Source organism: Nanorana parkeri, unplaced genomic scaffold (assembly GCF_000935625.1).
Source record: "Nanorana parkeri isolate BGI_ZX_2015 unplaced genomic scaffold, ASM93562v1 scaffold296, whole genome shotgun sequence".
Classification (NCBI taxonomy): domain Eukaryota; kingdom Metazoa; phylum Chordata; class Amphibia; order Anura; family Dicroglossidae; genus Nanorana; species Nanorana parkeri.
This window is the reverse complement of record NW_017306564.1, coordinates 884,419-900,042: the sequence shown is the minus strand read 5'-3', so window position 1 is coordinate 900,042 and position 15,624 is coordinate 884,419. Positions and strand designations below refer to the sequence as shown.

General features: G+C 41.8%; 1 protein-coding gene across 1 annotated transcript in view; it reads right to left on the bottom strand.

Moving 5' to 3' along the window:
• LYST (lysosomal trafficking regulator) overlaps positions 1 to 15,624 on the bottom strand; it is a 214,811-nt gene that overhangs the window by 135,663 nt on the left and 63,524 nt on the right. The window contains exons 12-16 of the mRNA XM_018557714.1: positions 14,413 to 14,586; positions 5,355 to 5,515; positions 5,055 to 5,245; positions 2,061 to 2,306; positions 1,243 to 1,416 (exon numbers count right to left, since the gene is read on the bottom strand). Coding sequence (XP_018413216.1) covers positions 1,243 to 1,416; positions 2,061 to 2,306; positions 5,055 to 5,245; positions 5,355 to 5,515; positions 14,413 to 14,586 — 946 coding nt within the window. The remainder of the gene's footprint in view (positions 1 to 1,242; positions 1,417 to 2,060; positions 2,307 to 5,054; positions 5,246 to 5,354; positions 5,516 to 14,412; positions 14,587 to 15,624) is intronic.

The window sequence follows — 15,624 nt, the reverse complement described above, 5'->3', positions numbered from 1 at the left end:
AGGAATACAAATCCCAGCAATAGTACATTATAATGTACTATTGCTGCGATTTGCTGTATTCCTCTAAAGCTGGTGTTATTCTGCATTGCGCCGCTGTATAATGTACTAGATAACACACCACACTTTTTTTTACTTCCACCGCTCCAAGCGTGCTCCTGTGATGGACTACAATCTCAATACAAACTAGTAGTCCATCACTGGAGCCATTTTTTATCCGATTAATCGAACTTAATAATCGGCTAACTAATCGATTATGAAAATAATCGTTAGCTGCAGCCCTAGTATACACCACATTGACCTTTTATGAATCTTGTGCCTGAGATATTCTTCAGTACTAAAAGTAACATTACTTTGCTAAAAATTCAATAAAAAAATAGTATACAGGAAATTCTAAATTCTGAGTGTGGGTCAATCAAGTTGCTTACTCAGTTATGATTAAAGCCCAAAATCAGCTTAAAGCGGCACTAAACTACAAGTTTAAATGAGCTAAACACATTCCAGGTGCATACCCCGTGAGCCAGATAGAGCTCTTCAATCAGCATGGGATGTGAGCTTTGCTGATTGAATATATATTTATCTGAATCAGCATGGGGGAAGGTCAGTCCTCTGCAGAGAGACCACTGCTTCCACACAGAGAGCAAGAGTCATTCTCTCAGCATGCTGGCAGAGGACATGCTTTTCTACTCTTTTCTAAAGAAAATGAACTTAAAAACGTTAACCCTTTTGTTTTGATGAGCCAAGAATGTATTTATAGGATTTAAATGAAAAAATGGAAGTTAAATTGCCCAGGCCTTGTTGGGAAAATAAAGCAGCTTTGACTGTAAAAAACTCACCTTCTCCCTTAGTGCTGTCATGTGATGCAGGAGGGAGGTGCCCAGCCTGAAGTTGGGCCTTATGGCCTGGTACTGGCTAAAACAAGCAAGCTAGAAACTAGGTTACTGATTTCATGTCCTACAGTTTGTGTTAATAATCACTGCTGTGAGTGCTGGCTCTCTGGTCTTTTTTTGCCCTGAGGAGGTTGCAGACATTATAAAAAGAAGGAGCAATAAGCTGGTGGTTAATAGGTGCTCTATTTTTCATGTGGAAGCTAAACAAAATATTTTAATACATTCCCTAAATCTTCCTTGCAGCATTTTGAAAAATGTTAAGACTTGCCTTTGATAAAAGGATTTTCATGTACAGCAATATTTTCACAGTATAACAACTTTGCACCCATAAAAGAAGATTACCATTAGCACCTACCTTTAATGTATGGAATCCAACAATACATTTAGGACGTACTAAGACTTGGTGAATCACTGAATAAAGATCACAGTTTTTGCTCTCTTGAATTCTCTGCTGGTTGTATTTGGTTAATGACAATATTATCTCTAACCCCATTGATTGAGTCTTTTCACAGCTGCTGATCTCCACAGTCTAAAAAAATGTAAATGTCAAAATACAGTATTATGAATAAACACTTATTTAATAAACAATAAAATTAGGCATCTCAGAGATACACAACGTAAACTGATATTTTACCTGTATTTGTGTCCCGATGTGCATATCCACTGCCCAGTACATGGTCAAATGGGCTGAGAGTCTAATTAGCTCTTAAAGCAGATAACCATACTCACAGACTTGTCTCTACATACCCAATAATGTACAAATAAGTGCAAATTTTATAACAAGTTTTAAATTGCTCTATTGATGCTTGTATTCTTATGTACTGTTTTTCAAATGCACCAGTCATTTGCACAGTGCATCAATCTGTCTTTGTGTATATACTGATAATATAAAGTAGATATAAAAACACTAACTGAATATTAGTTTGCCAAAGAACTGTGTGTATCAAACAACTGTAGTTTTCACTTTTTGTCACTCACTGCTGCTGATCTCCTATAGGCCTTTGCCAGCCACTTCCTGTTCATAGCCACATGATCCAGCGATAGCTGCATCTCACTCTCACAAAAAACATTCATCTTTCATTTTACAGTTTTATATGCACAATGTCATCACACAAAGCATTTTAACCTCATTAGAAAAATATAGCCATTATAAAAATGATCAGTAAAATGTACCCGTGCAAACAAATACACCATGGCTCCAATTCCTCCAATCTCATGCAGTATACTGTGTATGTTTTTCTCAAGGCATGGTTGCAACATTTTCAGTGCCTGGGAATCCAGAGTTTTACTAGACACTTCCTTTGCACTAAACGGTCTTTGAGACGATGCAAGCTTCATACTTCCTTTAATTCTGATTACCGGTTCGTAAATTGTGTACTGAAATGGATTGTGCATATCATATACAATTGCTAGACTGTCCTAAAAATCAGAAAAATACAATATGAGCAATATTTTTTTGGAGAAACCATTATTTAAAAATGCTTTTTAATGTTTGCTTCATACACAAGCTACCAAAGTCACTTACAAATTCATATGTAATCCCATCCCCCCTTTCAAATACCACTCTTTAGCATTTGAAGCTGCTCCAGTCATATGTCATCTTGAAAGGGAAACTAGTAAGGAAACCCACCACTCATATGCTAGGTCACCTGGCTGTCATACTGATGCATTGGCTTCAATATTTTCTGACACTTGTTTATAGCATGCTTGCGCTAGGCCAATGGCTCATAAGAGATTGAAGCCAGACACAGCCAAGGAAATAGCATCTGCAGAAAGCAAACAGCAATGGCAGCCCCAATACCTCTCATGATAGATTTCCTTTAGCAAACAAGGGGTACACTCAGGCATGCGTGACTCCTATCGCCTGACGGGCCGGGACATATAGTTCCGGACACCGGGCAGATTGTTTTTTTTCTACATTTAGCCCTGCAACAGGCAAATGCTGTGCTAGATCTTCTGTATTCAAGTCTAATAGGGGGTCTACATAAAGAGAGCCTGTCACCTCCAAATGCTATCACATAGGGGCTTGTTATCCCCTGTGTGATAACAATAAAGTTAAGTGAAACAAAAAAAAAAAGTATTTAAAAATTGGAAAAAAAAAATTAAAACCAACGCTGTCACCCCACCCATCCACTTTAGAATAAATGCAAACGTAGTGCCAACGGTGTCACCAGGCCTGGCTGTCACCCTGTGTGTGTGTATACGTAATGACGCCACATGCACTTCACTGCCGGCAGCCATCTTGGTGATGGACGCCAGCAAAGAGAGGTCGGAACATTGATCTGACGGGATAAGGTATGCTGCAGGGCCCTCCCCAAGTGCCCGACTTTTCAGAGGGGGTGACACCAAAAGTGCCTAAAGTACCATTTTTTGGTCCGCTGGACGCTGCTCTGTGTCCTCTGACACAAAGCAGTGCCCACCAAGGAGACAAACTCTTTCAGGGAGGCCGAGCTGGGCAGGGAGGAGAGCGCCGTCAGTGGTCTCACAGGAGGTTGAGGACTCCTCCCGCACCACCCCGCTCAGCTCTCTGTTCAATTATAACAGGGGCTGCAGAAAAAGAGATTCTCTATTTCAAAAGGGAAATATCAAGGGTCTGTTTAAACTCTTGATTATTTCCCTAAAGCCCCCAACAGTAAAGTAAAAAAAAATAAAAATAAACATTTAAATAAAATAAAGAATAACATTAAAAAAAGGAGAGAAAAAAAAGTTCCTGTTTCGGCCTGACAATTTTTTGATTTTCTGTGTGAAAATTCCATTTTGGTGCACCTGTAGTCATGATGTTATGTGTATATAGAAATGTGCTGCGCTAAATATTTTCCTAAAGTAAATCCACTGAATACACTAAACAGTGTCCACTGCCGTGCTATAAAATAAATTGATAACTCGTGTGCACTGCTCTACTGCTCATAAAACTTGCATAAACTTCCAAACAATGTGTACATTTTCATAAACCTAAATTTTCAAACATATTAATAATATTTAATATGACATTATTCAATAATAGTCCTTAGTAAATCCGTTTAAAGTGCTTTTGTGCAAAATCCACAGTGTGACAATGATACTCTGAAATAAAGTGCTCCTGACACCCGATGTGTTAAGATAACTGAGAACACTCACCAGAGATCTACGACCATATATCTCAATGGTCAATAAACGTAATTGTTGTGAGTGTCTTTCATGGATGGAATAATCACTCTTCTGATTAAACAAATCCTCCTTTTTGTATTACACGGCAGGTGCCGCTCACCTCAGCCAGGGGAGAAATCCAATATAGAAGAGGAATAAATGCGCCAAATGGTAAAGTACGTAAAAAAAAATTTGAATTTATTGCAACAATAAAAACACACTTACAAGATAGCTAGAATGAAAGCGCCTTGCAGCAATCATCAATCGATTCCACCTAAGCAAACCGGTTCACCTTTCCTGGAAAAAGCCAAGGGACGAAACACGTTTGAAAGGATAGGACACGCACTGAGGTTATACCATAGGTGACTAGCAGGTGGATTTCTGGTTCCAGCTTGCTTAGGTGGAATCGATTGATTGCTGCAAGGCGCTTTAATTCTGGATATCTTGTAAGTGTGTTTTATTGTTGCAATAAATTCCATTTTTTTACGTACTTCACCATTTGGCACATTTATTCCTCTTCTATGTTGGATTTCTCCCCTCGCTGAGTGAGCGGCACCTGCCGTGTAATACGAAAAGGAGGATTTGTTTAATCAGAAGAGTAATTATTTAATCCATGAAAGAAACTCACCGCAATTATGTTTTATTGACCATTGAGATATATGGTCATGTATCTCTGTTGAGTGTGTTCTCAGTTATCTTAACACACCAGGAGCCGGGAGCACTTTATTTCAGAGGATCATTGTAACACTGTGGATTTTGCACAAAAACACTTTATACGGATTTACAAAGGACTATAATTGAATATGGTCATATTGAATATTATTAATATGTTTGAAAATTTATAGTCATGATGTTATGGCTGATCGGTGTATTTGATATGTCAAATCTTCTAAAACAATACATTTTTCATCATATGTCATTTATTTAAATTCAGCTAAATATAATATCGACTGGTATGAATCTATTGCGTTTGCAAAAGCAGAGTCTACAAATATACAAAGTCTACAAATACAAGTGAAATCATAATAGACGTAATCTTACCGCTAAGACGCTCATGTCACTTCCTTTATTTTTCATTAAAAAGTCACAAATTTGTTCATTCTGAAGGATTTCTCTAGAAATGTACTTGCAATGATCAATAGTACTGTTGCCATATTTGCAAGTCATTAATGATGTAAAATCTGGACCATGACAATAAAGATCAAATGCTTCTTCTGCACCAAGACTTGGACCTAAGAATAAAAAAAATTAAAAAAACACCTTCCCGGTTAGGCGTTTATTGTGAAAAGCACAATTACCAACAGCACAATCTTGGGTCATTATGTTTAGCAGGACACTAACCATTAAATAGCAGCAAATTTCCCAAACTCATCTGTCCCACTATACAAATGGTATCTTCTGGAGAGGATGCCTGATGTCCAACCATACAAAAAGTTCTGTTGCTGTCAGATGATAAGCTTCCCTTCCGTGGAGGATTATATTCCAAGGTGACTTCGGATTTCCTATTATTAAAATTAAGTAACAAAATCACAGACTAAACCAATGTACTGCATACCAAAATTAAATAAGAACAAAGAGAGAGGGAGAAAGAATATATATATTTATTATTTATTTATTTTTCCGACACCTACATGGCGGCATACAATTGGTATGGCTCCGCCCCCAGCCCAATCACAGGACCAGTTCTACTATAAATTAAAGCCCACCTCCCAAGGCCACTATTCTTTTTTCTGTTCTCACTGCTCAAGCCGGTTATACTAAAGAATATGTTTGAGTTTTTTCCCTCATCTTGTTTGTTTCTTTTGGCCTGCCCCACAGGTTCAGCCTCTCCTGTTGCGAAGTTCTTTGTTCAGGTGGCTAAATGCAATCTTATAAGTGAAGCCTCCCCCATAGCCTTGGAGTTGGGGTGCAGGAAATGGTCTCTAGGGGTCTCTTCATGTTCGGACACTTGCTTAGCCTCCTGGTCTTGTGACTCCAGAGAAGGACCGTGACTCAGCTGCATCATCAGAAACTATGGTTGTACTGGAATGATCACATGCATGGATAGAATGACAAGTAGGATCCACTCCATTTTCTTTCAATGAATTTGTTTAAGATATACATGTGCTACTATTTCTTATGACTTTGCAGTGCTGCTTTGCTCTGGCTAAATCTTTCTGAATGTCTGTAGATCCCTTCAGTTTTTTATGTGTGCTTAAAACCTTACATATGTGATTCTGTGGTGCTGCTAATGCCTTAGCTGAATCTTGCAGGTATTTACCTGAAACATCCATTAGCTTGCTTGTGGTGCTTTAACCCTGCAGGTGCTTTCTACTTAACCTTTAACTGGATCTTACAGAAATGTGTTTGCCAACTCTGTCAGCTTCAATCTTGTGCCTTAACTCTTGGATGCCTTTCATGTGAGTATTTTGCTGTCACCTGTGGTTCCCCAGTGTTGTTAATGTTTAAAATGTAACTTATGGAATTGTTGCTTCATTGCAGGCCTATTCTGCCTGTTATTCAGTAATCTTTTTCATGGTCCAATGTATACAGCAGTGATGGGTCGTGCCTTCTTTGCTGGTTGAGGCATCCCCCAGCCCGCCGAAGCTCCGCCGATGTCTCGCCCCCAGCTCAGTAACCAAGCTGTGTGGGGAGGAGGAAGGGAGGAGACAGGGAGGAGCCTCCCTGTCCCTCACTTGCTCGTCACTGCTGAGGCATCAAGGTCGATGTCCTCACTGTTATTTTTATTGATTGGACAGCTTGTTACAATGACGCTTTGCCATTGGTCGAAGCCATCCACAGAGCTCACGCCTCTAACACTGAGTAGAGGCAGTGACAGCTCTTGCCTGACAGAGTTAGGTTACATAAGCAGTGGGGAAGTCCGCTGCTGTGTAACCCAACTACCTGTCAAAAGCTGGATGCAGCGCTGCCTGTAATTAACAGGCAGCACTCCGTCCATGACAGGTTACACACCTGGGAGGCTTTTCCTGCTGTGTAACCTGTTACAAGCCGCTCTGAATGGAGAAAAAGCTGTCAGCTTCAGACTTGAAGCTGACAGCTTTTACATTCATAATACTAGGTGAGGCTCTGTTGTGTTGTGTTAGGGACAAGAGCCTGTTGTGCTATAACCCTGAGCACATGAGTATGTGGCTTCTAGGTTTTCAGCATGGTTGTTAGTGTCTAGCAGGTTCTGACAGGTGCTGTTTAAATCATATCATTCTCTTCAGTTTATCTGTGATAGCAAAGGTTGGATCATGTGTTCAATTACCTAACCTCCTTCCCCAAGAGACCAGCTACATTCGATAAGGGTGAGGGTCAGGTAGGTATGAAGATAAAATAAAAAAAAGAGCATGCAAATATATGGGCATAATGAATTGTAAATCTTTTCAGCCCTATTGACAGCACAGTTCCTCCAAGTGCATATGCAGGGGTTAATGGATTGTAAATCTCTCCAGCCCTTTGCCATGACTGCAATGCATGAACTTTTGGATTATAACTCTCATCACCAGTACTGCTCCCCAAAGATAGAGTAAGCTGCTCAATTTGGGATAAATGGTCCTCTTCAAGCTGTGATACAGCTGCTACACATGCAAGATCCTGCTATTAGAATGCAGCTAGCAGATTGCATTACAAGGATTGTACAACCTTTAAGCAGTGCTTGGCCTGCGATCACCTGGCAGGATGCTGTGCCAGGTTTTTCCTGCAGGGGCAGCAATGAATAAAGAAGCAGAAAGATGGCGGTCTGTAGCCTTAAAGGAGAACTATGGGGATAGGGCTTACCCCCAAGTTCTCCTTAGGGTAACGGGAGGACACAAACTAGCGTCCTCCCGTCACCCTAAGCTCAGTATACCGCAGCTGTAGCTACAGCTCGCGGTATACTGAGACGCGGCAGCTGGAGCGGATCCCCACAATTATGTCTGGATCCGCCCAGCTGTGTGAGTGACAGCTGGCTCTGCCCATCTAGGAGGTAGAGCCAGCTGAACCCGCCCCCTCCCCCGTCCGTTCCGCCAGTCAGTGATGGGAGGATCGGAGCGGGGAGGGGGGAATCCAATCCCTCCGTCACGGCAGAAAGCCGTGACAGGATCGAGAAGTGAGCGAACTATGAGGACGAGTAAACAACACTCACCTCATAGTTCTCCTTTAAACAGAGGCGATGTACTTTATGGACTGTCTGATGCCTTAACCACTTGCTGTCTGGGGCATTTTCTTACTATTTGCGCACATGATAAAATATACATTTTTGGCTAGAAAACAGCTTCAAACCCCCAAAGATATAGGTTCGGAAAGCAGAGACTCTGTAGAATAAAAAAATGCTAGTTGCAATATTTTAGGTTGCATTGTTTTTGCGCAAATGTTTATCAAACCAGTATTTTTAGGGGGGAAAAAACAATTAAAATTTAGTGCACAGAAATACTCAATATTTTGGTAAAATATGAAAGACGGGGTCACGCCGGGTAAATAGACACCAAACATGCCAAGCCTTAAAGTTGCGTTCGCCTGTGAAGCCGCAAAAAAAAAGTCACTACCCCAAATTTTCCATAGGGAACATTTTAAACGCTTTTACCGCTCATCAGTTTAGTGCCAACAGTGATTGATGGCCCTAGAATTATTGCTCTCAATCGGACGTTCGCAGCGATATGTAACATGTGTAGCGCAATTGTTGTTTTCGCACATACGCGCACGTTTGCGTGTGTATGTGCGTGCACGTGGGGGGCGGGGGACTTAAAAAAATGTTTTCGCTTTTTTTTATGTTACTTTAATTTTTAAACACTTTTTTTTTTTTTTACAGTAACCCTATTGCCATCACATAGGGGGGGGGCTAAACAAGCCTCTATGTAATAGCAGATAGGGTGTGACAGGTCCTCTTTATAGAGACAGGTCCTCTTTATAGAGATATCAGGGTTCTTTCATTCAAACCCCTAATGTCACCTAGGGACCCCAAAGAAGTTGAGGAAGCAGAGATCTGCTTCCCCAGCTTCATCTCCTGGCTCTAAGAGCCGGAGACTGTAAAAAGTAACACCGGAAGTGATGTAATACACATCACCTTCCGGGTCCAGTGATATGAGGAGAGAACAGCGAGAGATACATTAACAGCAAATCGTCTGCTGTTAAAAGACGATCCTTGTTTTAACCACTTCTATAGACTTATTGCGGCCCGGAAGTGGTTAAACAGTGGTTATATACTTTATGAACTGTCAATTACTAGCCCAGTCAGGCAGCTACATCCACAAGTTCCCCTATAGACATATGGCAGTCGGCTACAGAGTTTTGCCCTGGTGCACCCATAGGCCAGTAAAGGCACTTACTTGCCGGGGCAGTCCATACTTGGCCTAAGAACACAGAAGCGGACTGTTTGGCTGGCAATAAGGTCTCAGGGCATGGTAGTTTCTGAATGCATTGACATCAGCAGTGACTTCATAGTGCGGCTGCTATGGATATGCTGCATTGCTCATCCGGGACTGCAGTTACCTTGAGTTGGTACAGATTTCACCACACATGCACCAATATCTAATGTCACAGGGGGCGGAAGAATTCACAATCCTCCTTTCATTTAAACAAACCAAGATTACTCCCTCCCAAGAAAAACAAAAGTAATTTTGAGGGTTCCTCTTATTGGTTATGTGTCCAGATGAAACACTGAGATCTTGAGGAATGCTGAATTAAGTTTTTTACTTGCTTAGAACGTTACATGAATGGATATAACATTGTGAAGAAAAGGAACTTCGTGTGCATCACAGATAAGCATCCACACAGTGACCAGCATTCCACTGCAGCGCCATCTACAGCTCAAAAGACATCAGTACATTAGTATAGGCCGTTGCATTTCCAACACCTCTGATCAACTTGCCCAGTAGGTCTCAGGTTGTGGGAACTTACAAAAGTTTGAACATATACTGTTCAGAATATATGCTCATGGGTCCTGTTAAGAGAGTTCAAGACTGACATTGGCAGGTTTTTCTCCTCATCTTTCAGTCCATTCATCACCATCAATGTTCCTTGGTGCAAGCGAAGCCCTAGGTTATATGTACACATATCCAAAATGGTGTCTCGTAATCTTTTCCAGTCCAAAGATATCAAGCTTTTTATCCTCTAAATCTTCCCAGTAGGACAACCAGGAGACTGGAGACTAGTCTTGGTTTGAATACTTTAAACAGATGGATCAGGATCCAAATATTGAATATGGAATCACTGTATTCAAATCACTTAAGCCATAGGGTGCTGTGCCTGGAAGATGTGTATTCACATTCCTGTGCACCTGTACTTCATAAAATGTCTTGCTTACCATTCTAAAGTTCCACTTTTGGTTTGTTTACCTGCCCTTTGGCCTTGCCACAATCCTAGGTCATTTTCCAAATATTACATCCAGTCACAGCCTTCTTGAGTGAACAAGTATTCCAACTATTGAAGCGACAGCCTGCTGATAGTTCAGCATGCTCATACTCTGGCAGTCCATGGAACCATCTTAAGTTAGGCTCTGATCAAATCAAAAGCGATCGCCAAGGGGGAAAGCTAAGTGATCTAGTGTTTTGCTGAGGCAGAGTATGCCTCTATCCTACCCCTTGGAGTCCCAAGTTGACAGGACAACTCCTTGGTGTCAGTTGACAGAATCAATTCAAATGGTGACACTAGACTTTTTGGAGGCTAAGGGGTTGATTTACTAACCTTATAAAAACACACCACGAACATGTCTACACCTCTGTAGTGTGTTCCCTCCCAGCATGATCTATGGGTGGAATCTAAACACCTTTGTAGTGTGTACACACCCAGCAGGTGTGCTGTGCAAAGCCTTGCATGAATTGCAAGGTGATGTTGTGTAAATTAGCTCTATGTTGTGTTGCTTGCGTTGATGAATGCAGGAATGTAAATGCATGAGCTAACCATTTTTGTCTAAACTGTGAAGCAGCATTATATATGCATTATGTGCATGATTTTTCCATACATGGCATTAGTGGAAATATGCTTTTAGAGACTTTTTGGTTGATAAATACGTTTTGCTGTGTGAAAATCACACGCACCTGGTGCGTGCGTGTGTTTAGGTTAGTAAATCACCCCCTAAGAGTCTTCCAACAGGGTTCTTCAAACAACAGTGAAAACATTTCCTGTGCCATTGGTTCAGGATGATTCCAAATAGGAGATTTTGGTTGTGGCTAAAGCCGGCAAGTCCATCTCAACTGTTATATATGTCCCTATCCAGTGATCATGTTAAAAGGAGAACTATGGGGTTAAGGCTTTTCCCCATAGTTCTCCTTGGGGTAACGGCAGGACACAAACTAGCGTCCTCCCGTCACCCTAGGCCGCAGTATACCGCGAACTGCTGCTCACGGTATAATGCGCAGCCGAAGCGGATCTCGACAATTGTGCCGGGATCCGCCCAGCTGGCTCTGACTATCTAGGGGCAGAGCCAGCTGTACCCGCCCCCTCCGCCAGTCAGCGCTGGCGGATCGGAGCTGGGAGGGGGGAATCCAGCCCCTCCCTTGTCACGGCAGAGAGACGTGACAGGTTTTGAGAGGTGAGCGAACGCCGGTATGTGTTCGCTCACCTCCCGATCTACTGAGCCGACCGGTGACAGTCTCATTGTCACAGGTCGGCGAGAACTATGAGGTGAGTGAAAAGCATTCACCTCATAGTTTTCCTTTACTAAAGGATTCCTATGTGTGAATCACTTCAACAGGCTTTTGGTCCAAGGTCAGTGACAATCCATCAGGGGGAAAATGTCTTCAGCATCTAGGAGTTCAGAGAGCCTTTCAGATCCAAGGAATCTCCGTATTAGTTCGATGAACAACTGGATGATGTTTTTTCCAAAGATTTAGTGTCTGCTCATAGATGTAGAAACTGCTCACTGCTGATGGAAGCACCTCTAAAATCAAGGATTCGGCGCTGAACTCCCCAGAATTTCCTGGCTGACACTATAAGCCATGAAGCCCTGGATGCCAATTAATGTTTTCTTATCCAGCAGTTTCCTGTGGATCAGCAGCAAGTGGGTTATCCAAATCTCATCCTGATGGTAATCCCTAAGAGCACAGAGTGCAGACACTTCTTGTCAAGAGAACGTTCTAAGGAAAGAGTAATGGATATTTTAATGCATATAGGTTTCCTTCTGTCCAAATGGATACAGGTTCTTAAATGGCACCCACAATTATCCAGGTAGGGTGATGGCAATCATTTGCTTGTGGCCCATCTGTCCAGGGTTCCCGCTCGTGTAGACTCTGACCCTGGAATCTTCTAGTCATCCTTATTATTCAGACCTCCTACAGCAGGTGCTACATCCAAACACATCCAAAACCACCTCAAATCGGCTTGAACGTTGGAAGTAAAGTCTGCCTTGCCTGTATTACTCATCTTCAGTCAATGAGTGTTTGTTGAATAATACTAAACATTACATATATTCTACAGTGTGGAATAATTACATAAAATCTATTAAGCTTGCGAAGTCGGTCTCTCTTCACCTTGCCATGACAGACATATTAGACTTTCTTCAGGCAAGCAATATGTACTTGGGTGTCGGTACCCTCTATATTCATCCTCCAAGACACAATGGGTAGCTCATTAATTAATAAGCCAGCTCTTAAGGACTTGCGCAAGGATTCACTCTTCAGAAAAGTCTCTTCTTTCCCTTAGAATTTACAAAACGTGCTGTACATGTTCTTCCTTCCTCAACTTTATCTAGCTCACACTTACTCAGTATGGTCAGTAACATGTAGAATAGTTTTTCTTATAGCAATCTCCTCACCAAGGAGTTATCGGAAGAGGCATGTTTGGATAGTCAAGATTAGGCTGGAAACCACCTTATTGCTACCATTTCACAGACAAGGTAGTCCTAAATCTCTCTCCCAGCTTCTTCCAAAGGTTGGAAGATCCTTCCATTTAAATAGGACATCAATGTTGCCAGTATGCCAGAATCAAGTTTTTGTTTCAGCTAATGCCCACAATGTGGCTGCTATGCTGGGGAAGAGCATGGAGGTTACATTTTCTTTCAGGTCAATCTGTTTATCTTTCTGGTGGTTTTAGAAAGTAGCACTCTGCATGCACTAGGTCACATGTATTGTGCCTGATCAAGCAGATGGAACAACAGATTAATCTCTGGGTTCTATCTTCCGAAGGATGTCATCCTTACGTATAGAATTTAGTGGTGTACCTCCAGAGTTATTCTGGAAGGCAGTAACCTGGTATACATTCCTGTCCCATTACAGGGTCTATCCAGGAGTCCTGTCCAAGGTGAAGTTTGGTTCTGAATGTGTTTACTAGTGGTACAAATAAAGCTCTCAGAATTACGCTCCCTGGTTGTGTGATCGCTATATCCAATTGTATGCTGCCATGTAGGTGTCAGGAAAACAGAAAATTGAAATTGTATAGCGTCATATCCAGAGGTTGTCTTTGGGAAATAGACGTATCAGTGCTGCCAGCATTGCTGCAGAGGTTGAAGGGGTGGGGGGGTCAGCCTGTCAGTGCTCAGACCATACGCCGCACACTGCATCAAATTGGTCTGCAGGACTGTCGTCCCGGAAGGAAGCCCCTTCTAAAGATGATGCACAAGAAAGCCCCCAAACAGTTTGCTGAAGACAAGCTGACTAAGGACATGGATTACTGGAACCATGTCCTGTGATCTGATGAGTCCAAGATAAACTTATTTGGTTCAGATGGTGTCAAGCGTGTGTGGCGGCAACCAGGTGAGGAGTACAAAGTCAAGTGTGTCTTGCCTACAGTCAAGCATAGTGGTGGGAGTGTCATGGTCTGGGGCTGCATGAGTGCTGCCGACACTGGGGAGCTACAATTCATTGAGCGAACCATGCCAAAAATGTACTGTGACATACTGAAGCAGAGCATGATCCCCTCCCTTCGCAGACTGGGCCGCAGGGCAGTATTCCAACATGATAACAACCCCAAACACACCTCCAAGACGACCACTGCCTTGCTAAAGAAGCTGAGGGTAAAGGTGGACTGGCCAAGCATGTCTCCAGACCTAAACCGTATTGAGCATCTGTGGGGCATCCTCAAATGGAAAGTGGAGGAGCTCAAGGTCTCTAACATCCACCAGCTCTGTGATGTCGTCATGGAAGACTGGAAGAGGACTCAAGTGGCAACCTGTGAAGCTCTGGTGAACTCCATGCCCAAGAGGGTTAAGGTAGTGCCGAAAACAATGGTGGCCACACAAAATATTGACACTTTGGGCCCAATTTGGACATTTTCACTTAGGGGTGCACTCACTTTTGTTGCCAGCGGTTTAGACATTAATGGCTATGTGTTGAGTTATTTTGAGGGGACAGCAAATGTACACTGACATACAAGCTGTACATTAACTACTTTACATTGTAGCAAAGTGTCATTTCTTCTGTCGTCACAAGAAATATCATACAATTCTCTCTCTCTCCCTCTCTCTCTCTTCACACACATACACTAACAGTAATTAGCAATAACATACCGTTGTCCAGAGACCCACATCAGTATTTTGCTGTGGACCTTATTCTTACTTTCCGACAGCTCTTTGTATGTGAAAGCCAAATGCTCCCAATTTCCAGGATGGAAAAAATTTTCTTGTGTTTCAGCTTGTGCCAGAAGGATGCATTTTAATTCATCGTTTACATGTGTGCACATCCTGTAAAATAGAGAACACTATTTTATAAGACATTGAACTATTGACACTTCCATCAGTGGAATTTTTTTTTCTCTATTAAGTGAGTGGTTTTACAGTTCTGCAATATCCAATGTCAGAGAAACCTGAACCGAGCATAATTAAGTATACATTTTAAACATATACAAAGTATTTTTTACTGAGCAAATATTTTACGTCGTCACTGCAATGTTTAAGTATTTAGACACTCTTAAACTTTTTTCCAAAATGAATCCAGATCAAAGTAGTACAAATTGCCCAGCAATGTATTTCTTTACATTTTCACCCAAACACTTACAATTTTCATGTTTCCAAACAGCTCCAACTCTCTCAGATCAGTTTCCATGAACTTCCTGTCCAGTACAAGATCACAGGGAACAGAGCAGTATCCAGCATCTGTCTCCAGCTTATTTGGGGGGGGGGGGGCATGGCTTGCCTTGCTGTGACTGTTTGTGGAGACACACACACAGCTAAGAAGCACATACAAGGGTGGCTCCATAGAACTCTGCAAGGGAAATGAGACCATCTAAAACAGGATATCAGGGCCAATGCTCCGGGGACCAGTTGACTCTGCAGGAAACTAAAACTTTTAAACATCAAGAAGCAGCATCCATTGCGAGTGATTTAATCAGCATTTGAAATAGCTTAAAAACCTTTTGAGATTAAAGTCAAAAGGTTTTTATTATCACTTTAATATCACTAACAGCATAATAAATTTTAATGTATCTCACAATTCCTGCTTGTTGTACTATATTTACACTATTGCATTACATATGTAGACTTTGAGATTCTTCCACTGGTGGCTTTCTAGATCCTACAGCAATGAACAACAACAGCTGAAGGCCAATCTCCGATACATAGAGCATGCATTGTTTTTAGTTGTGATTTCTAAACTTGCATCGAAGGATAAAGACAAATACTGTGCAGCACTACCATTGTGACACTCTGCAGTAGGAAGTGGAACCTGCATATGTATTTAGCAAATATGGCTGCCCTACATACATATGGGGGGGGGGGGGGGGG